The sequence below is a fragment of the Microtus oregoni genome, unplaced genomic scaffold, assembly GCF_018167655.1.
Source record: "Microtus oregoni isolate MIOR12 unplaced genomic scaffold, Mior012 000012F_ref0000307, whole genome shotgun sequence".
Lineage (NCBI taxonomy): Eukaryota > Metazoa > Chordata > Mammalia > Rodentia > Cricetidae > Microtus > Microtus oregoni.
This window is the reverse complement of record NW_024543071.1, coordinates 34242578-34265520: the sequence shown is the minus strand read 5'-3', so window position 1 is coordinate 34265520 and position 22943 is coordinate 34242578. Positions and strand designations below refer to the sequence as shown.

The 22943-nt window shown below is 46.6% G+C and overlaps 1 protein-coding gene across 1 annotated transcript in view; it reads left to right on the top strand.

Annotated features, from left to right (window-relative positions):
- Dmrt1 (doublesex and mab-3 related transcription factor 1) overlaps window positions 1-22943 on the top strand; it is an 87801-nt gene that overhangs the window by 48232 nt on the left and 16626 nt on the right. Inside the window, exon 4 of the mRNA XM_041662037.1 lies at window positions 4223-4367. Within this exon, the coding sequence (XP_041517971.1) occupies window positions 4223-4367 (145 nt within the window). The remainder of the gene's footprint in view (window positions 1-4222; window positions 4368-22943) is intronic.

Genomic DNA, 22943 nt, shown 5'->3' with positions numbered 1-22943 from the left:
CAGCTGCTCAGGACTTAGGAGCCACTGTTCGGGTGCTCCAGGATTTAGAGTCCCGGGGAAAGGCTTATCGAATGTTGACACCGTCAGCTTTGGTTGTTTCCAAAGAACTTGCTCACTTTGCCATGGTGCATCCTGTGGCTGTTTTTCATTGCTTGAATTTACTGAGATAAACTCCTTTCTTCATCTCTCCTGGAAAAGCCCCATGTACAGGAGTTTTCTTGTTTTTGCATGCTTCTTTCTGTGGCTGTTGATTTGGTAAGCTTGGGCTTTATAGTCTAAGATGGCTTTAGACGTATTGGTTCTTAAATTATTTGCTTTCTGCTGATCTCCCCCCCCCCCCCGCCCTGACTCCTGCTCTCATGAGGGGAAGAGCATCCTTTAAATGCTTTGATAAAGACAAACATCTTTTGCATTCTTCAGCATCTTGAGGGCAGTCTTCATGGTGGGCACCCTCCCCATAATATTTTGAAGACTCCTTGGGCTCCCTCACAGGCACCTGTGTCCTCTTTAGGCCTTTCTTCTCCCTGCCTCGCCTTGCCTCTCCTCCCCTCTCCTATTCTCCCCTCCCTTCTCCCCTCCCCTCTCTCCTCCTCTCCTTCTCCTCTCTTCTCCTCTTCCCTCCTTCTCCTCTCCTCTCCTCCCTCCTTCTCTCCTCTCCTCCCCGCTCCTCCTCTTCCCTTTTCTTTTATCCTACTCTCTCCCCTCCCCTGCCCTGTGCTTTTCTCTCTTCCCCTCTCTCTGTCCCTCCCTCTCTCCCTCTCCTTTGCTCTTCTGGGTCATTCACTATGTAGCCACATAAGAAAGGTGATGAGAACGTAGTGAAGAAGGCACCAAAGTTAGTGGCTCTTAGGAGTAGGTGGAGATAGGCAGTAGGGAGCCTTGGGTCACAGCCATGGGGAATGTGCCAGCATCACAGGACTTGGCATTTGATCCCCTGTTGTTCTGATAGCTGTGAGCTGTGTGCATGATGGCAGGCACTTAGCCAATACATTAAAAAGAAAGTCTTTGCCGCCGAGGGCAGCATACGGTGTGGAAGATGAGCAGGTGTATGTCCCAGTGGACCAACAGGGCCCTCTGATGAAGCATTCTGCACAGGTGAGGCCTGCCCTGGCTCAAGTGGACGGCTAAGCGAACCTGGGAATAAGCATTGCAAACCAAAGAAACTGTTTTAAGGACAGCAAATGTTAATTTCCCACCTTTATTCTGTGTGCCCTGGAGACCTGAGGTTCCAGCCTGTGAAGACTGTTTCTGATCAGAAAACTAAAGGTTCACCCCAGACAGGGCTGCTAATCCTGTGTCAGGGTCTGGTAATCCCTGCAGGTAGTTGTATTGTTGTTTGGAGGACTCTGGGAACACTCTCTTTAACCTGCGGCTTACCTGTGAGCTAGCTTACTAACAGCCAGGACACACCTTTTGAGCCCTTCACCTGGGAGGAGAGTTCAGCTTCCCATAACGTCGAACACTTCTGTCTGAAGCCCTGCTAGACAGTCAGTTGGCAGAGAGGATTCAGGAATTTTTAAAGAGGAAACGATGAGGTCAAGACACTCTTGAGCTGTCCTGGGATATCCCTGTTACCAGAGACAGGATGGTTTAGGGTACGGAAAAGGTAGCCTGTGGTTCAGATTTATTGCCATGCATTTTCTCAACAGTTCAGTAACACAAAACCCCAAGCTTCAAGGTTTCTTCTGGAGTTAATGCCAACAGCGCATGCCTTTGCCGCCTGCTCAGCTCCCATCTGTGGGTCACACTCCGGTTCAGAGACTGGGGTGCATAATAAGATTATAAAACATGTCTCTGGCTTGCCGGCCACCACTTGCTAATAATAATAGCAGACATAATTCACTGGAATCTTGGATTTTTTTTTTAGGTTTTGCTTGGTTTATTTGTTTAATATAAAGGAACAAAAATAAAATCTCAAGGAAACAAGTTAGCATTTTATAATTTGCTCGTGTGCGTGTGCATATGTGTGTATGTGTGTGTGTAACTAATATCGCCCGTGTACATAACTGAACAGTTACTCAGTTTGCCGCTATGGTTATCTTTCACCCAGAGGGGAGGGAAGGGCCCTCAGGGTATTAGATTAGTTTGAAACAGGTTCCCTAACCTTGGCACTGTTGTGGTGTTGGGGTGGATGCTTGATTGTCGGGGACTGCCGTGGGCCCTATGGGAGGATAGCGGTGTCACTGGCCTTTATCTCTAGATGCCTGAGGCAGTTGTCTTTGCTTCCAGGTATGACAACTGAGCATGTCTCCAGATATCCAATCTTCCCATAGGGACAAGGTTGTCCCCAAATGAAAACTACTTGTTTAAGAGCAAATAAATTTCAAAGGCTTCATTATCCATCCATCTGCCTAAGCCAGAGTACTGTGTTGTCTATCATCAGTCTGTCTTGTCTGTCTAAAATTAGAAGGGAGCAGGAACCCCCAGACCTTCTGGGGTGAACATCAACTCAGTTTTAACTTTGTGTTTAAGAGGCCTCTGTGTTCTTAAAGACTCAAATCCTTCCTCCTGTGCAGGTTTGTGAGTAGATGGTTATTGTGGTCGTAAGTTTTCCTTCTGAGTTTAGCCTCTCTCTGATGGCTGAACCACCTCTTCAGCCCTGACACATCTTTCTGAGTTGGATGTAGCTGGAGTGATCGATGACCTTGGTAAACTCACATTTTAATAACCTCAAATGGAGTTTGGCCTTTTTTGTATCCTTTTTCCCCCTTCTTATTGTGCTGGAAGTCTTTTGTTGTGATCTCACGGAGACATTGGGAAATCTGAGTAATTGAATACAAATAGCTCAATTTCAAGTTCACAGTTTCTGATGCTTTCTGAAAAGATAATTAAGTGGGGGAGAATAAACATATGTATGTTTTGAAGCGGTACTATTTTCCTGTGAGCTGTTTGAAAGGATGCCATTTGTCTGCATAGCTTTCTGGGCAGTGCGCATGCTGGGATGACAGCTGTTGGCCAATCTGCTTATCAGACTTGACTTTTTAACTTCATGGGATCTTGTTTTTCTCTGGTGTATGGATACATATTGGTAATTTGTAGAGTCTTGGTGACATGTTAGAATTACTTAAAGAGCTTTGAAAAGACTCCGGGTCCAGGCCACATCCCGATTGAGTTGAATTAGATTTTCCAGGGGTAGAACCAAGGCATCAGGTCCTTCTTTTACTTCAGTGAGAGACAAGACTGAGAACTTGTCCACATATTTATAAATAAAGTTTTATTGGGACACAGTCATGCCCATTCATTTGCTATTGCCAAGAGATGCCTTGGCAAACCCTCAGTTAGTTTATTCTTTGGTCATTTTATAGTAAAATACTTGCAGAGTGTTGCTCTGAAGTCATGGTGAATATAAACTATTTCAGGGTTTGTGTGTGCTTCTACAGTTAAGGAAGAATGCTGCATTTTGTAAAGCTTGGTGGCTCAAGTCCTATCGCTTTGTATAAAGGAGATATTGAAAACCATTTGCTTTGAAGAACTGACTTTTAGATATCGTCAGACCCGAGGGAGATGTGTCTGAGTCAGCACCCAGAGTCCATGGACATCTGGTGCTTAAAGTTGGCCCTGACTGCTAGGCCAGGGCTGGATTTTTCCGACTGTGTAACTGGCTCCTGGGAATCCTGTAGCATTCGTGCTGGAGTTCTACTGAAGCACTTACAGAATCCATAATAATAATAATAATCCATAACCTGCCCAAGCTTAGATGGGCTGAAGATACCGCTCGGTGGGTAAAATGCTTGCCATGAAAGTGTGAGGTTCAGAATTCAGATGCCCACATCTGCACAAATACGGGGCAGGCCTGGACACGCACATGCAATCATCAAGAGATGGAGATGAGATCCCTGGAGCAGCTGGCCAGTTTGAGTGGCTGACCTGGTGAACTCTGGGTTTAAGTGAAAGACCCTACCTAGATATATAACGTGCAGAGTTTCTGTACTGTGCTGACTTTGCAATACGGAGTGTGTGTGTCAGAGCAGGGCAGCTCCCCTCGTGGGGCACAGGAAGAAAAGACAGACACTAGGGGGGTCAGACGTAAGCTGTCTTTAGAGTCTGCCTGTCCCCACTACTGGAGGCCTACTGCCTCCAGTTAGGTCCCATTTCCAGAATGGTCCCAGAATTTTTCAAGTCAGTCCCATGCATTGGGGATCAGGCCTTGGGCATGTGATCCTGTGGGGAACATTACATATTCAAACCATAACAAAGGTGTCCTTTCATTTTTCTTCCGCAGATGAAGAGCGCGGAGAGCCGTCACCCGGTGAGCTCCCAGTACAGGATGCACTCATACTATGGGCCTCCCTCCTACCTGGGCCAGAGCGTGTCCCAGATCTTCACCTTTGAGGACGGCCCCTCCTACTCAGAAGCCAAAGCAAGTGGTAGGTTCTGTGGTGGGTATCTGAAGCTGAGTCGACCCAGCAGGGGAGTCGTTGTTCTCTGTGGGCGTGTTTCATAGGAGCTTTGGGGATCTTTAAATTATTATTCTTTAAGAATATCACACCGCTCTTTCCAGATCTCCCACCTTCTTATCCATCCAACTTCTTCCTCCCTCTCCTCCTCTCTCTTCCGCCCTCCTCCTCTCCCTCCTGGAGTCTAGTTTGTGTTAGGACCTGCCCTGGAGTGTGGTTGATAAACCAGGCACCACATCTATAAAGACATCTGATTTTCCTTCTTCAAGCAGCAATCAGATACCAATAGCTTTTTAGCTAGGGAGCGGCTTTTTACCACCTCTCCACACCCCAGCTAATCTTAGTATCTAAAGAAATGGCTGTGAGCTTAATGTGGTCCCCTGGATTTGCTGTGGATAGCAACATGAGACTCAATGTTGTGGAAAAAGTGTCAAAAGTTTCTCCCTGCCACCTTGTTTCTGTTGTTTTTTTGTGGAAAAGATCTGAGCGGACCCCTTCCCCATCTTGAAGTGATGGTTGGGGATGTATGTGAGGTGGGAGCTGAGGTTGTACATGTGTATCAGCCACGCTTGATTATTTTTGTGTGTGAGATGCTGGGCGTTAAACCCAGGATCTCACATGCTAGACAGGTGCTGTACAACTGTGGTGTAGTCTCAGTCTCTGTGAGATTACTTTTACACAAGATTTGAGAAGTCCATGACACGTACATGTGGGTTGTAAGTAGAAGTTGGATGTGTGAAGTCTGAGTTGAGGGGGAGCACCCTTACTAGGAGTGAAAAGTTGAGAGTTCAGTATAAGGACGCTGTATTAGTCAATCTGACGAGGTTTCCTGGAGAAGTGAATGTACAGGAACGCAGAGGGGGCATAAAGGACTGAGGCCCGAGCCTGGGGACTGCGGTGTTTTGAGCATTGATAGATGGGTTGACCAGAAAAGGAGACAGGTAAGGTGAATAAGACTGCATGTGAGTGGTGTTTCAGAAGTCAAGTGTAGACAGACTTCAGTGAACCAAGCCAAGCAGTGCCACTGACAGGCATAGAACAGGAAAGCTGGGGTTGCCCATCTGGTGCTACACACTGGAGGATTCCTGGAGAGTCAGCCAGCCCCTGGTGTTTAGTTCATGCTGAAAGTCTGAGGAAATGTGTTTCCATGTTAGCAAAGGGCAGGGGCAGCAGTATCAGGGACAGCTGTCGGATGGAGGCACTCACTAGCAAGAGGTGAAGGCAGTGGTGGTCTACAGAGCTAGTTCCAGGACAGGCTCCAAAGCCACAGAGAAACCCTGTCTCGAAAAAACAAACAAACAAACAAAAAAAAAAAAGCTCTTCTCTCGGATTTCCTTATCTCTGGGGAGGATCTCCCCGCCAGAAGTCAGCCTTTCTGGGAAATACTCTTACAGATCCATCTAGACGTGTGTCTGTTAGTTGGTTCCAGATCTAGTTAAGATTAATCAGCACAGAAGGACCCAGGGAGTAGGGCCAGTGGCCTCCAGAGGGGCAGCTCAGGCGGTTCTGAAGATCCTTTCCCTACTGGGGATCTAGAATAAGGAGAGACTGTAGCTCCTTGACGGAGCCACTAGATGTCTAGTGAGCTTGTAGTTTTTATCTTTCATTGCTTGTAGAAATTCACTTGGACCTCACATAAGAGAATTATGAGACATCTGAAACTGTACCTTTGGGGCATTGTGAATGTCAGTGCTATGTAGAGTTAGGGCAACTGTCACTTCTATCTGGTTCTACGTCATGTTTACCCACTGAGGAGGAAACTCATCCGTGAAGCAGTTATTCCAAGTCTTCCTTTCCTGAGCCCTGGTAAGCGCTAACCTGCTGTCTGCTTCCAGACTCCCTACTCCTGATGTTTCGTGCGGATGGAGTAGGTGACACACGGCCCTTGGTGTCTGATTTCTTTCTCTTCACCTCAGGTTTTCGTGGTTCGTCCACACTTTAGCATGAATTTGTACTCCCTGTGTTTTTATGGCTGAATCATTTCCTGTGATTTGAATGTGTCATATCTTGTTCATCCATTCTTTTATGGACATTGGATTATTGCCGTTCTTTGTCTGCAGTGGATTGGCAGTGCTGGCATAACACTCATACCTGCCCATTTGGTCACCTGCTCTTAGTTCTTCTGAACTGACACCTAGAAATACGTATTCGTCAGCTTTTGTCACTGTAGCAAAAAAGGACTGAATTGACTAGCTTTCGAAGAGTAAAGGTTAGTTTTGACTCACAGTGTTGGAGGTCCCCATCTGTCACTGAGTGGCCTATTGCTTTGGGTTTCTGATGGGGAAGCCACATGGCAAAAGTACACACCTTGTCAGCCAGGTGACAGAATGGAACAGGAAGAGGCTAGGGTTCTGCACCTTGTTCAAGGGTCTGTTATGGTGATGCAAGACACACCCACTGGGCTTTAATTGCGGTCAGGCACGTGCCAGGCAAGCACTGTACCACTGAGAGGTACCCGTATCCCTCTTCTATCCTTTTTGCTACAGGGTTTTGACAGGCTAGCCCAGGATGGCCTTGAGCTCACTTAGTAGTCCAGCCAAGTTTTGAACATGCCATCTTCTTATCTCCTTAGAATGACAGACTGTGCCATGAGACCCTGCGGCCTCCTCCAAGTTCTGCCACCTCCCAATAGTGCCACCATCGAGACAAGGCCTTTTAGGTCTGTCTAAACCATCCATAGTGAAATTTCTAGGTTTTGTGGGAGTTTTATATTTATTTATTTTTTGAGGTACATTAACCTGTTCTCCTGGCAGCTACCCTATCTTACATTCCCATCAGTGTATGAAGACTCTCACTTCCCCATCTCCTAACCAACACTAACTTGTTTTCCAATTTTCTCAATTACGGTTCTCATAATTCATCTTTATTATACTATAAAAGTATCTAATCAAAGTAGATTAGCAACTCAAAAGTAAATAAAGCGTAGGTCCTTCCCTCCATATAGTGTGGAAATCAGTGATTTGCCCAAGTAGAAGACGGGTGTGGGAGAAAGTGTGCCCAGTTCATAGCAACACATGGAGGGTGTGTGGGAAGTGACCGGGAGCATCTGGGAAATGGTGCCACTCCAGAAAGGATGACACGGGATGCCCCAGCCGTGCCTCTGTTTCTCTAGGGGTACATGTGGCTGTAAGTGAGTAGTGTCAGGTTAAAAGCAGTCTGTATGCATATCTAGAAATGAACTCCATTCAGACCATAGGAGGATTCCTGGCAGGTAGGTAAATGTCAGCATTCCTCAGGAACTTGTGAAACAGGTTCCTATCTACCAAAAGGAGCCATTTTCCTCACCTGGCAGAAGGATCATATGGCTACCTGTGATTTCTGTCAGCATACCAGAGCCCGTGATGGCCTCCAGGCTCCCTTAGTTTCACAAGTACACGTTAATACTTTTCGGAGTACGAGCTAGCGTCCCAACCCTTCTTACTAGCTCACCTACCCTAAGCTCTCTCCAGCTCAGGGACTTCCGTCCTCCAGAACTCCTTCCTCTTATAACCCTGCTATTCTCACTATTCTCATTCTCATATTCTCTCTCTCTCTCTCTCTCCCTCCCTCCCTCCCTCCCTCCCTCCCTCCCCCCCTTCTCACTCCCACTCACTCTCTTACTGTTCCTGTTCTGTTTCTTGCCTTCTCATTATCTCCGCTATTCTTTCCTATTTCCCTAACCCTGCCCACATCCAGTCTGCTTCTCTGTCTCTCTGCTCTCATATCTACAATAAAACCTTAACCACATCGTGGAGCGTTTGTGTTGATACTTACTTTTCTGTGCCCCATCGCACACAGGTAGCATCTGTAAAGAGGCACTTTTCCTACACGTTGCTCTCTTTAATAAAGGTTCTTAGCATGCAGATTAACACCTGCAGTGAGGTTTGTATAAACTGGGAAAGACAAACACACTTTAAAGATTTGGATCAGCTTCTGGGATGCTCTCAGCGCAGACAGGAGAAATGGCGCCTCGGACTCCTGCATGTTCACTGACAGTGAATGTCTTTAATCCACGCTGCAGACTGTAGGCAGAATGGTTGTGTGGTCACCTGTGATGTGTTTAGTGTTGTGTAGTGGAGTTGTGCTTTGTGGGAAAGGTCTCCTGGAGGTGCCTCCTGACTCCGCAGGTGGGAGCACAGAGGCTATGCTGCCCTTTGGAAGCACCCTCGGGTCTTTCCGTCCTGGGTACCGTCACTGTGAGGCGAGTGGCCTTCTGCTGAAAGTCGCTATGTGGGGGCCTAGAATCGTCTGGTCAGTTAAAATGGGCCTGTGCATCAGAAGCCGTGTAGCCTTCGCAACAGCAGTCCTTTCTCAAGGGCTTGTTTTGAGGGTGAGGGTGGGCACTGTGAGGTCACATGACTTTCGTGAAATTTTGACGGTGTCTAGTGTGGAGAAGCTCAGTTCTGCCATAGAAGGTGTGATGGTTTGAAAAGAAAATGATCCCCAAAGAGAGTGGTACTGTTAGGAGGTGTGGCCTTGTTGGAGTGGGTGTGGTCTTGTTGGAGGAAGTGTGTCACCATGGAGGCAGGCTTTGAGATCTTGTACTGCCCATTGTCTGAGACCACTTCCTGTTGCCTGCAAGATGCTGGACTCTCAGCTCCTTCTCTGACACCATGTCTGCCTGCATGTCATTGTATCCCACCACGATGATCATGGACTAAAGCTCTGAAAATGTAGGCCACCCCAGTAATTGTTTTCCTTTGTAAGAGTTGCCATCGTCATGTGGGCACTGTGAGGTCACATGACTGTTATGAGGTTTATGTCCAGAAACTCGGTTCTGCTCTAGATGGTGAGGGTGGGTGCTCTTCCTGGGAAGTTGTGAGGTTCTGATGGGGTCCAGGGTCAAGAAGGGCAAACACCTTGAACGGCGTCAGGTGTCATCCCACCCAGTTCCTCCCGTCAAGGATAGTGCTGGTGTTGCTGGCAGTCCTTGTGGAGAAGAATGTTCTAGAAATGCATCAGTCTGGCATAGTCCTGTGGAAGGTGGTCTCAAGACTCCAAGGGCAGCTCTTGTTATGTGTATTCTGTCCCAAACCACATGACCCAGTCTGCAGGAGAGAACACTGGCTCTTGTCTTGTCCCCTTCCCTTCAGAAAAGGCAATTGTGTCTCACGCAGTGTTTAGGAGACAGAAAAGAGTGCCGGACTGATGACCTTATTCTCCTTCTGTTGTTGGCCCTGGCTTTGAAGAGCGTAGAGCACTCAGTGGCAGATGTCACAGAAGCTGGTGCCTGGAAGAGACTAGAGCCCTGCGGTGCGGAGGGTTAGTCCGGGTCCTCAGCTCTGGTCCAATAGTGCAGGGCTCAGATTATGGTATATGAGAGCTCTGGTTCCCTCAACAGGGAAGCTGAATGCAGTAACAACAGCTTTCCTGGTTTCATACATGGATCCATGTGTAAAAGCATGGACCATTCCTGTCCACGCTGACTTCCCAGTGTTACATTCCTGTCAACTCAAAGGCCATCACCCTGCCTCTACACCTTCCGGTATAGGCAGGTGTTGAGCAGTGGGTTGTGTAAATAGAAGTACTGCTTTCATAAAGAAAGGAGTAGATATAGTCCAACAGGCGTCCTGATGGATATGAGTGTATATGTATCGTTCATTGGGAGTTTCAAAATTAGTTAGCCATCATGGTCTGCTGAATGGGGAAGATAGACTATCCACATTTTTGTTTGTTTGTTTTTTGAGACAGGGTTTCTCTGTGTAACAGCCCTAGCTGTCCTGAAACTAGCTCTTGTAGACCAGGCTGGCCTTGAACTCACAGACATCCGCCCGTCTCTGCCTCCCAAGTGCTGGAATTAAAGGCATGTGCCATCACTGCTCCGAAACCCTCCACATTTTAAACATTTAAAAATAGTCGTCATTTTTAATTTGGGAATAAAGGACGCAGGTGCTTTTCAGTGAACGGAAACCAAGCAGAGAGGATGAAACTGGAGGACCAGCAACTTCTAAAGAACCGTAAAGAACAGTAGAACCTCGTTGATGAGCTCTGAGTGACAAGCAGAGCTGTTTATATTCAGGTCCCTTTCCTTTCTCCATGAAATGCAGACCCTGCAAAGGCAATCTGGACAAGACTGAGCGCTGGTGCCCCCAGCATATCCCATGTGTAAATGTCAGCGTTTAACAAAGCTGGCCACCCGGCTACCATCTAATAATGGGGGGGTGCTTCCCTGGGAGCTGCCTTGGGGAGGTCAGACTCTCCTTGTAAGGCATGGGATCAGAGTCATCTCCACACTGAAGAGGAATGACCAGGGTGTGTTCTTGTGGGGCGGAGAGGGAGTGGGAGGTGGGGGCTCTCCCAGGATGCTTCATGTTCTCGTGAATGTATAAGAAGACCCCTCCAAAATTATTTCTATTCTCGTCTCACCAGTGCTCGGTGAAGTGTTAGGTTTCTGCAGCCGTTAGCCTGCAGATATCCTGGACTGTATTACACAGAATCTTGGCTTTGGGAAACTCTCCATTTTACAGAATTAATTCTTTACATGATTCTGGCTTTTGATTAAGAATGTAGCCCTGCAAGAGACCCAGATGAGGCTGCACCAGTGTCCCCACTGACAGAATGGCGCCGACAGGGTGCGTCCTCCAAGCCTTGTCCATAGTGGTCAACAGTAAAGGCTAGAGTTCACTCCCGCCTTGGAACCACTTTCCCTGACTGCTTTCTCCCCTTTATCCTCCCCTTCCTCCACTTCCTGTCCTTGTGTTTCTCTTAAAAACGTGTGTCCCTTCTGCAGCGTCTTTAAGACGGTGCCCTGTGCAGCGTACTGGCGTGCGTACCGGATTTCAGACTCAGTATTATTACCGCCGTGTGACAGACGAGGACACGGAGGCCTGGAGACAGCGGCTGTGAGGCCGGGAAGAAGAGGGGCGCTGGTGTCCACATGCCAGGCACGGGAGCTGAGGCACAGGGAGGGCATAGTCTCCTTAGCCAAATGGTCTGACGTGTCTGTGTTTGAAGTATTGTTCGAAGATGTGATGGCTGTGATGGGAGTTACTTAGACGTGGCTCCAGCAATCTTTCTGCTGCTCTTCCGAAATGTCAAAAGCACGGTCCCGTAGCACAGGCCCCATCCAGAAATGCCCCACTCAGAGCTGCCTTTCTGTCACCTCACAGCATAGATCTTGGGAAAGGCTGAAATCCGCCAGCAGGTCAGCTGAGACGGTGCTTGTGACAAACACAGGAAAGCCACGTAGTTTTACGGTTGTATTTGAATTTTCTTCTTCCTTAGCAGGGGATAGCAGAATACAGTTCATATTTAGTGAGGGCAGGTACTGGAAGGTTAGATACCTCAAAATTTTAAGTAATTAGAAATAGGAACACCACCAACTACTTAGTCACTTTTTCCTTTGATCCTAAGCCAAGTCAGTTTATTATTCTCTATGATATTCTCTACTTGGTTTTGATTTGTAGGTAACATGAACAAGAGTAGTCCAGTTTCCCCAGATAGTATATCTATTTTTAGTATATCTATTTATTTTGCATGTGTGTTTTTGTGTTGTGTGCGTTCACTGTGTATGGGGAGGGGTTGGAGGATAGCTTATGGAACTTTCATCAGGAGGGACCCTAAAACAGACCTCAGCAAGTGCCTTCGTCATGAGGGACCCCAAAACAAAGTTTAGCAAGTGCCTTTGTCATGAGGGACCCCAAAACAGAACTCAGCAAGTGCCTTCACCCATTGAGCCGTCTCACTGGCCCTCCCAGATAATTTTTTAGAAAGATACCATTTTTAAAAAAAATTCTCTTAGTGGCCTTTGGTGGCTTGAATAGGACAGGTTTCTATACCTTCAAGTTTCTCTTGGAAGCTTTGCATCTAGGGTATGGCCTCCACGGAATTTGCCTGTATCCTTGCTCATCCAGTGACAATTGTTTTCAAAGCTGTGACCCTCCAGCATTGGCCTGGGCCCTTGCCTGGAGCTGCAGCCACCGATCACTGCGGAGATGTCTTTTGAGTCTGACGAATCTGCCGGTGCTTTGTGTCCCTGCACAGTGAGGAGTAACTTAGGAGTTTATTTTCCCTGCCCAGCTCTTCGGAGGCACGGCCTCAGGCCAAGTACAACTTGAATAACCTTCAGGAGAGCCGTGCTGTCCTTCTGTCGGCTGCTGTCTTTGAAAATTGCCTGCAGAGTTAGTGAGCAGGAACAGTTAAGATTTACAAACAATGATGAAGCTTGTCAGGCATCTTTCACCATTCATCACCCGGGTGCCGTGCCTGGGCGGTGAAGTGTTCTTCATAAAAACCAGCTCAGTGTGAAATACACCTCGCTGCAATGTTTACTGCTCTGAAGCCCGTCAGCGGCCCTTTATAGTAAATCCAGATTGCGATGTGACATTACAGTATATCATTGCCCGGCGCAGTGGGGTTTACACTGGGAATGAGTGCAGTGCACACCAGATGAGGTGTCCAAATTGAGTTATGTTGGAATTTGGCTGTTATATGGGGATAGCTTTTGTTTTCCGAACACTGAAAGTTAGCTTTCTATGTATTTATATTTATATATAGGCATATACTTCCCATCCTGCACCTATACACGGGATATGCAGTATGTGCTGAGGTCAGCTTACAAATGGGTTTCAGGTGTGAAGATTGGTGGCCGGATTTTATGTACCATCCAAACCATTGTTGTTGAACTTGGTTTAGATGGAAACTTCGCGAGGGAGCTAGGGTCAGTGCATTGAGGAAGCCAGTTTGATCTGCGTGTAAAATGGTTGCGTTTACCATCGTCTTGTATACAAACAAGGATCTTTTTCTCTTGGGACTATTACTGTCCACTGTAATGTCCCTTTAGTATGAGGGCCAGAAGATCCTATCTGCTGATTCTACAGTGATTGAGTAATTGCACTCATCTTATGTGTGCCTGGGGAAGTCTCGGAAGTCACTCCCTTATTTATTACTATTTTTAAGTGGGTATCAAAATCCTGGTGCTGCCTCTGCTATCTTGAGAGAGATGCTGCTTCCAAATAAGAGATTTATGTTGTTTTAGCTTAAATCTGCGAAATAAAAGACAGACTGAATTTATCGAATGATCAGCTTTATTTACATTCACCCTAAAAGCGCCAATATTAAAAATGGACTCCATAAAAATAATATTCAGAGATAACAGCTGCCCCTGAAGTTCCCTGATCATCTGCTTAACACATATATTTTCAAATTCTCTGCTTGGCACAGGAGGCTGTTAGGACGATTTGTGGTCTTTACCCACGTAGGCCTGCCTGGAGTCTGGGTTCACCCCACGCCTCCTTTAAATGAAGAACTGAATGACTCTCTCCTGGCCACACCCACTGCCCTTTGGGGTTGATGCCTCTATTTGTAAAGTCTTCGTGCTCAAGATGGACTAACTGTCCATCTTCCTGGAAGAGGCCTCAGGAGGTCTCTGAAGTCACTGAGAGCGTGCCCTCAGCCTCCGGGGCAAGGAGAGCCTGACCTTAAATTCTCCAGCATCGCCTCTTGGTGAGGCGATTGGGCCAACAGGTAGAATCACTTCCCATGGATTTTGAGGGAAAATGAACACCCAGTTAGCTTTAATTTTTAACAATAAAAGAATGTAAATTATAATCATTTTCTAAATATTTTATTGAACTAAAAATGATCTGTAATCTGTAAAACTTAAACGTAACCTGCCGCCTTGTGGTTTTACTTGCTCCCTCTGTCCGTTGGTGCCTTCTGTGATCACTCTTGTCTGAATCCCCCTGGAAGAGGCAAACTAAGAAGACTTCTAAGTTTCAAAATTACTTTTAGCCCTGTAAGGACAGGCCAGGAGGTGGCGCTGATGCCGCTTGGGCCACTTTCCTTATTGGGTTGAAGCCATTTCAGGGATTTCCAAGAGTCCAGCTGGTAGTTCATCCTTGAACATACAATTGTATTGTCTCTGCTACCGCTTAGGTAATTCGAAGGCCACGGAGGGCCAAGGGCATCATGTTTCTTCCTTCATTTTTTATAGGTTAGACACAAAAGTGCAGCAGTAAATGAAACCTTGCCCGTTCTCATTGGGAATTAGGATGGGAACCTGTGCGTTTGCATCTTGGCGGCCATAACAGTGGCTCTTGAAGCCATCCTGCTGAGCCAGTTCTGCAGTGTCTCTCCCTAACCCTCAGAAATGCTGCCTTACCTCTGTGATTAGAAAAATCAGTTTAGGTCGGGTTTAATCCCAACATTCAGGAGGCAGAGGCAGACAGATCTCTGTTTGAGACCAGCCTGATCTACAGAGTGAGTTCCAGGACAGCCAGGGCTGTACAGAGAAACCCTATCTCGAAAAACAAAACAAAGAAGAAATTGAGTGAGCACCACTGCGTGTCTGTATACCTAGCATGTGCCCTGGAAGACAGCCACAGTGTTTTCTGAATGCTAGCAGAGTTTTAAGGACATGTCTCTTCTCTTCCTGTGTGCCCAACACCATTGCCTCTGTAGAGTGTGGGACTGAGTATATAGCCTGTGCCCTGTGGTTCTGCTCTGACTCAAGGCTTGGCCGTGGTCTCTGGGAGCCTCAGGATGGGTTTTCTTTAGCTGGAAAAGCCAGGGTGCCAGCTCTGCTGTGCAGTGTGCCGCTATGCAGCCTTCCCCAGCTTGTTTTGTTTCTGTTACTTGTGTGGCTAGAGAGGGGGCCGGGGCTTGATTTATTAGTTTGTCTGTAAGAGCTTTACTGAGATATATTTCACATTCCATAAAGTTCCCCCTCTTAAGCTGTTCAATTCAGTGGTTTTTAATATGTTGGCCAAGTTGTGCAGCCAACGCCACTATCTGGTTCCAAAGCATTCCCACCATTCCAGAAAGAGTCCCCACAGCCATTAGCAGCCACACGCCGTTTCTGTCTCCATCCCACCCCTACCCATAAGCATTTGCCCATTGTGGATTTTTCTTTTTCCTGGATTGTTGGGGGAAGAAATTCAGGCTCTTTGGTATGTTTAGCAAATGCACTCTCCCTAAGCTAAATCCCTAACCCAGACATTTTATTTGAATGGAACTTAATTATATTTGGTCCTGTGTGTCTGACTGCTTAGCGCATTTTTAGAGTTCATCTGTAATAGATCATTTATCGAAGCTTCATTTCTTTCTATGGGCAACATAGAAATCTAGGAAGAGGTTTGATTAAGTCTGAGATTTGAAACTGTTGTAGGACACAGTAACAGAACTCATCCAGAAATGTTTCTGGTCACAGGTGTGCTTTATCTCAAGTAAGTTTGTAGCAACATCTGCCTAACAGCTGAGTGTGTGCGGTGACCAGGCTCAGCTATGTGAAACCTGAAGGTGGTGTGTATGGGCTGTAGGTGATGCAGGCTATGTCGTTTCTGTCTTTTGCTCAGGGTGCCATAACTAAATGCCACAGATGGATGGCTTTTGGCCCAGAACTTTTTTCCTCTTTGGAGGCCAGAAGCCCAAGATAACTCGATGTCGGGGTTGGCTTCTGGGACAGTCTCTGACCTTGGGATGTCAGTGTGTGTGTGTGTGTGTGTGTGTGTGTGTGTGTGCGTGTGTTTGTGTGTGTGTGTATGAGAGAGAGAGAGAGAGAGAGAGAGAGAGAGAGATACAGACAGACAGACAGACAGATAGACTGTGACTTCATTAACACAGCCTGTGTTTCTGAAGTTCTCATCTCTGCTCAGTTGGGGGCTCGGGCTTCCGCAGCCTTGGAGAAGGAAGGGAACATAGTTGACAGCATTGTTGCAGGGTTGTGTGTCTCCATATGTCTCTTCCTTCTGATAAGGTGCTTGGGGAATAGTCCCTAAGAGTTCATGTATCCACAGGTACCATCTGTGCCCTGCTCCTCCTGCCTTCAGTAGGTGTTGCCCTCGCTCACACTGACCAGTGTCAGGTCCTTGCCTGCGGTCAGGTCCCCAGGACCAAGGGAGTTTTCTCAGGACCTTGGTCTTTTAAGGGTGACTCTTCAGTCCCAGGGAAATTTTTATGATTTCCAGGTTGTTTCCTCGTTCCTGAGTTGCCATTTCTGTAATTTGGATTATTTTTAAGTATCTGAATTCAGGAAAGGGATTCGCTGTGCGTACTGCCGCAGGTGCAAGTGTTCGCCAGTTTTCCTCTCTACCCCAGGATGTGAATGATGAAGCCCTGAATTGCTTCTAGGAGTTATGAGCCCGCACACGGGCATCGCAATAAACTTAATGATTGGCGTTCTGAACTAGTTGATGTTGGTTTCAGAGTCAAACGTGGGAGATAATCTCTTCCGCTCTGTAGCACGTGACTCTGTTTGTCTAATCCTAACAACGGTCTCAGAGTTGTGAGAGATAGTTCCTTTTTTTCTGACACAGTGAGATGTCCTACAATCCAATCTAATGCAGATACAAGTTAACCGTCTAGTCACCCAGACGCCATAGTCTAAGGACTTGGTCCCCCACATGCTCCATTTAGACTCTAGCCATGAGGCAAGTGTCCAGGATGGTTGGCTACACATTTGGGGGTTCCTGCACCCTCATGTTAGGCTCAGCAGTTTTCCGGACAGCTCACAGATAAGATGCTCTGTCATTGTTTTTCTAGAAATAATTCTATCCAGGAGTGGTACATCAGCGAGGGGTTCTGAGAGGTGGGATGGGGTTTGGGAACAAAATGTCATCTCCAAACCTCTGAGTTCCAAACTTGTTATAGGGGCCACTCTTTCTGGTAGGGGGTCACTACCCTGAAGGTGGGAGCCCCCACTAAGAATCACCTCATCAGAATGAAAGACTCTAGCCACAGTTCTCTCTGAGGAGATTCCAAGGATTTTGGAGGGTCTCTTTCAGAAACTGGGTACTAAAACCTTCCTGTAATACTAGAGGTAGGGAGTGATGAAGATTGACCCTATCTTAGGGTGAGCAGGCTGCAGGAGAGAGAACACGTGACAGCTAGCGTGTGGAGCATGCCGTGGCTTGAATTCCCCTAGAAAACCCGGGTTGGCATTTCATTCCGCTCTAACAGAATTAAGACACGATTAGACTACTTCTTAATCTGGTCAAGAATGGATTAGTGCTCTCATCGTGGGAGTAGGTTAGTTATCTCTGGAGTGGGCTTCAGATGAAAGAAGGAACCTGTCCCCATTCTCTGGACAGTCTGGCTCAATTGCTCCTATGTCTCTGCCATAAGGTGGCATAGCACGAGGCTCTTGCCAAATGTCTATGCTGTGATTGTCATCTTTGTAACCTCCAGAGCTACGATCCAGATAACTGTGTGTGTTTGTGTGTGTGTGTGTGTCTCGGGTAGTTTGTTACAGCAGTGCAGAGAGCAGAGTACAATGAAGTCACACTTCTGTCAGTCTGTCAGTGGCTCCAGCACTGAAACCCCTGCCTTCGCTTGTCCTCCTTGACCTGTTGGCTTGAGACAACAATACTGAGGAGAGGTGGACCTTTTCTGTCATCACTGAGTGTCCCATTAAGTAGCACTTTGGGACTTTTATGTTGACCAAAAGAATGACTCAAGCGTTCGAAGCTGAGACGAAGGTGTGAACACAAGTACCATACATTGAACAAATACCATCCAGAACGACTTAACTTTTGTGGGAACAGCAGTCCTTATTCAAATAGCCCGTCAGACCGAGCGGGTGTTACTGACAGATGTGTTTGAGTGGGTGCTGACAAACCCTGCCGGATCCTTCGTCCTGAGCTGCGGTGCACACCTCTTTCTTTTTTTTAAAAAAAAAAATAAAGATGGAAGGGGAGTGACTAACGTAAAATGTGGTTGATCTCAGTCCAAGTGCTTACCCACAGTAGTAAACTTGCCTCGTAGCCTTGGGACAGCACATTAGCCTTGGGGACTTGGCAAGGATTGCTGCCATTAAAGCCAAGGTTGCGAAAGCGGCATTCATCGTTATCTGATACATGATTGACATGTGTTCTCCTGTTCTGTGGGTTGCTGCTATACTGTGTTGTTTGTGTCTCAATGAGAAGAAAGGTTTTTACATTTTGATGAGATCCAGTTTGTTCACCTTTCGTCTGTTGCCTGTGCTTTTGATGCCGCCACCGAGAATTGCGCAATCCAGCAGCACGCTGCTTGCTCTGTTCTTTCATTAAGAGTTTTCTAGTCTTAGCCCTTCTGTTTACAGCGGGCATTTGATCCACTCTGAGTTAATATTGGCTTATGGTATCTAGGTAACCGTCTACCTCCATTCTTTACTATGTGGATACCCAGTGTTCCCAGCATCGTGGGACTGTCCTTCCCCTCTCTGTACCAAAAGATACAAGTAGCCTGCTTTAGAGCAAGATGCATGCCTGGTCCTCCTTCTGTGGCCTTCAGAGAACCATCCTTGCTGGCTGTCTTCTTGGTTGTCTCTTTCTTTTGTCTGCTGGTCCTTGCCAGCTACCCAGACTGGTCTTTTCCCCACTCCTTACAGTTTTGAGGTAAAGGAAACCCATGAATCCCTCCCTTCAGCATACATGGCAGACCAAGAAAATGCTGGTTTTCAAATTTCCTAATTGGAAGTATGTTTTTCTGTTTGAAAGTGATAGATAGTAATTTGTTTCAAACCCCATTTTTCAGAGTCCTCTGGAGCCACTTAGGTACATGGTAGGATACTGGCCCTCTAGGTGAGCTCCAGTGGCAGAGCCCGCTTTCCTCCCTGTCCCTCAGGAATGCGCTGAGGAAAGAGAGCAAATAAGCAAGCAGGGGCTGTGTTCCAGGCAGTCTGTCTGCAGGCTGACTTCCTCGTCAATCACCCTCTAATGTTTACAGAAGCAAAAAGTCAATGCGTAGTTGTTTTAATTTGCCACACTCGGGGCTGAGAGAGTGATTGCCAGAGGGGACAGTTAAGCGGCCTGTGCTGCTTGTCAGCCCCGCGTCTGATTCCACGCTAAGCATTTTCTGATGAGCAATAGATTAGGTTAAATGCTGCTCTAATTGCACCTTCCGCATACCGCTGTCGCCAGGCCTTGTAGGACATTTCTATCAGCACTTGCCTGGGGCTGTGAGGGTTTGTGCTGCCGAGAGTCCCGAGTGCTCATTTTCATGAATCAATGTCCGGTTTGGGAAAGCACTTGCTACAGCATTGACTAGTTCATTATACATTACACCCTTTCCAGACCTGTTGGGGAAAATTGGGGCTGTTATATCCATTCAGGTGAGTTTTTGAGTAGAAACCACTTGCTTTGTTTACCACACAAAAAGCTTGTCTTCAGAGAATGAAGACAAATGATTTTTTTTTAAAAAAAAAAATCCTGTTAATAGGCCATTGCTGATGTTAAGCTAGAGAGGGAATTCCATACAGTGAGAGGAAGAAGTTGTCTGTCCTCTGAAGTTACCCAAAGGAGTTTCCAAGGCTAGAGACACAATCATAACCATACTGCATCTAGGTGAGACCCTGTCTGAAATTTACTACTTCAGAAGCTGTGAGTGAGCCCAGTACCCTGGGGTTCTAACAATGGAACTTTGTACTTCTGAGTGCCACTAGACTTGGGGCTGAGAAACCAAGTTTTGGAAATGTGTTTCTCTTCAGACTGCTTGGCTGTAGTCACAGTCTTAGGAAGGGTGGGTGCTGCCTGGTATGGTATGTATGTAGAAAACTCTGGAAATAACTGCATTTCTTTTGCAGATTTGATTAACCAGGCATCTTGTTCTTGATGGCAAGATGGAGTTGGATGTGGTGGCCCTGGTACGAAATAGCTGTTTCACATTGAGCGATGCTCATGACTTTCTTCTTCTGTGCCTTTCTCTCTGGGAACTGGGCCTTTGTCTTCCACTGATACTACAATAGACTAACGTACAGATACCACTAAAGTTTGATTTGGTGAATTAGTGAGTTTTATTGGGGTTACCTACAGGAGCAGAAAGGACTCAAAGATAACCGCATCACCAAAGCCCACCCCAGCACGCTTGACAGCGTACAAAGCAGGGAACCTGGAGCACACTGCCCAAGCTGTAGGCAGCTCAGCAGGTTGGAGGCCCCTTTCCAGGTACCTCAGTCTGCCTGAGTCCCTTCCAGGCAGCGGGTCTGATCTCAGAGTCTTTTCAGCTTGACTCCTTTGTGAGTTGTCTTTGCAGCTCAGCTGCTGTTCATCTGAGGGAGGCGCTCAGAGACACTTGCTGTTTACTGTGTCAGGAGTCTAGTAATGTGGTCACCTTCAGTGACTTTTCTTGCTTAAGGAACTTCGCTGTGGGATAGAATGTTTCCATCTTGGAGGAAGATGTTATACAGCAGTACCGTATTATCACCATGACAATATTGTCTTCTGTCAGAGCAGTAAGTGACACTAATGGCTTTCCTACAGTGGAATGACGTTCAGACTCCTGAGACAAGCCGTGCCTCATCAAGAGGCATTGTCTTTATAACACATCTCTGAGTTCAGTTTGCTGGCGATTATTTATTTAGTACCTTTTTTATCCATAAGGGACTTGAACTTGATTTTCCCTTCGGATCCCACAGATCCTTCTTATGTTCTTTATATAGTAACATCTTACAGATGATAGGCTCATAGGATAAAATTGAAGCCAGTCTCCTTCCTTTTCCAGTGACACGGGATTGGCTGCGCCTTTGTTTTAATAGAATTACCTATGAAGCTGTCCAGATGGGCCTTTTTGGAACTAAAGAGTAACCTTTTGCTTAAGTTTTCTGTTTTCTCTGTGGTAATCTCTTATAAACGGATTTCTTTAATCACTTAGTTTTAGTAGTTTGTCTTTCAAGAGAAATAACCTGGCCGGGCAGTAAAGCACACCTTTAATCCCAGCATTCAGGAGGCAGAGGCAGGTGGATCTCTGTGAGTTCGAGGCCAGCCTGGTCTACAGATTGAGTTTCAGAATTGTACAGTGAGACACTCTGAAGGAGTGGGAGATGAGATATTTTTCTTTCGTAATTATTTTTAAACAGTACAATTGGAATAACAATGTCTTAAATTTTTTTAAATTTACTTTCATTTTACATATTTGGGTGTTTTGCTAGTATTTATGTCTGTGTGCTATGTGTATAGTGCCCATGGAGGCCAGAACATAGTCTTGGATCCCCTAGAGCTGGAGTTACAGATGGTTGTGAGCCACTATGTGGGTGCTGAGAACAGAACCTCGGTCATCTGGAAGAGCGGCCATCTTAACCACTGAGCCATCTCTCAAGCCCTTTGGCCTCATCCATTTTTGTACAGTACACCGTAAGTTAAGAAAGTACATATTTTCTGTGTTAAATTGTTTTCTTCCCTTAAGTTTGTTTTCTCGTGCTCGCAGTCATCTGTATTAGCTACTCCCTTGTTGCTGTGCAAGACTAGCTGAAGAGGGGAAGGTTGACTTTGGCTCACAGTGTGAGCACCTAGTCCACAGTGGTAGCAGAGGAGGCAGCAGGAGTTCAGGTGGCACATCACATTGTCGTGGTCAGAAGCAGATGAGTGCTAATGTTCCATTTGCTCTCTCCTTTCTCGGGGGTGGGATTTGAACCCTGGGCCATGTGCTAGTACCATATTCGTGATGAGCGTTCCCTCCTCAGCTACACCCCATCATCGACACCCGGAGGTTTCTCTCCTGGATGATCTGTCAAGTTCGCAATGATGATGAACCGTCACATTGTGTTTTCTAGCACCATCGGGCAACTATTTGTTCCTGTGTTTGTTTCTTAGAGGGGTTCAGAACATCCGTGAGTTAGCCTGGGCTTCCCATAGACACAGAGCCAAAGACAAGTGCCTGCAAGCTAGTGATGTGTTCGATGTGTAGGATGGTGAGCCCCGGGAGTGAGAGCAAGGATGGGGAAGGAGGACACACCAGCCTGAACTGAGGCTTGAAGGTGTGAGGGTTGCAGCGGTTGGGTGTGGAGGCGTCTGCAGGGTCCTTGAAAGTCCTCCAAGACTCAATCATCTGAGGATGGCAGAACTGTTCACCGACCCAGGGGTTCCCATCTCCCAGTGTGAGTTGGTAAACCCCTCATTTTTGAGGTATCTATATGTGCTTGCAGAAAAGCAGCTGCAGGCCAAGAAGAAATAAGCCACTTGCAGTCTGTCATTGATTCAGGATGCTGTCCCAGCCAGGCACGTTCCCACTTGTACAGAGATGTCACAAGGAGAAGGCTTGGCATCTAATAAGTTTGTTTAGGAGAGTGTCCGAATTCAAACCTGACAAACAGTTATGCACTTGTTTCTGTGAAGATGAGACAGGGTGACCTAACAGCTGACTCACACCCTGGATTTTGCTTTTTGCGTAGCATGAAGTTTTATTTCTCTGAAGTCCCTGAGATGTGAATTACGTAGTTCATTGTCAGGTGACTTCCTTTGCCAGTGTGACTATCAGTTAGAGGTGAGGAGAACCAATTGGGAAGGTCCACCAGCAGATTCCAGTGATGACCAAGTACCATCTTTTAGGAGGATTCATTCTGGCAAGGAAGGCAGCGTGGGCACCATAAAAAAGGATTAGTGTTACCTTTCTTGACCAAACTTATCTGCTCAAGGAAGGATGAATTTAAAGGCATTGGTGACCTTTTGGGGAATGTGGCTGCCTCATGGACATGATTTATGACCAATTTACTTCCTGTTCTTTGTAGAAGGTAGTAGGCCTTGTGTCCTGAGCACTGAGTTAGGATCTCTGCAGACCTGGATGTCAGTGGCTTCATTCCTTGGGTGATTACTTACGCTCACTGAGTCCTGGGTTTCCTGACTACAGGTTGGAGCTGATAGTAAGCCTTTATTTCCT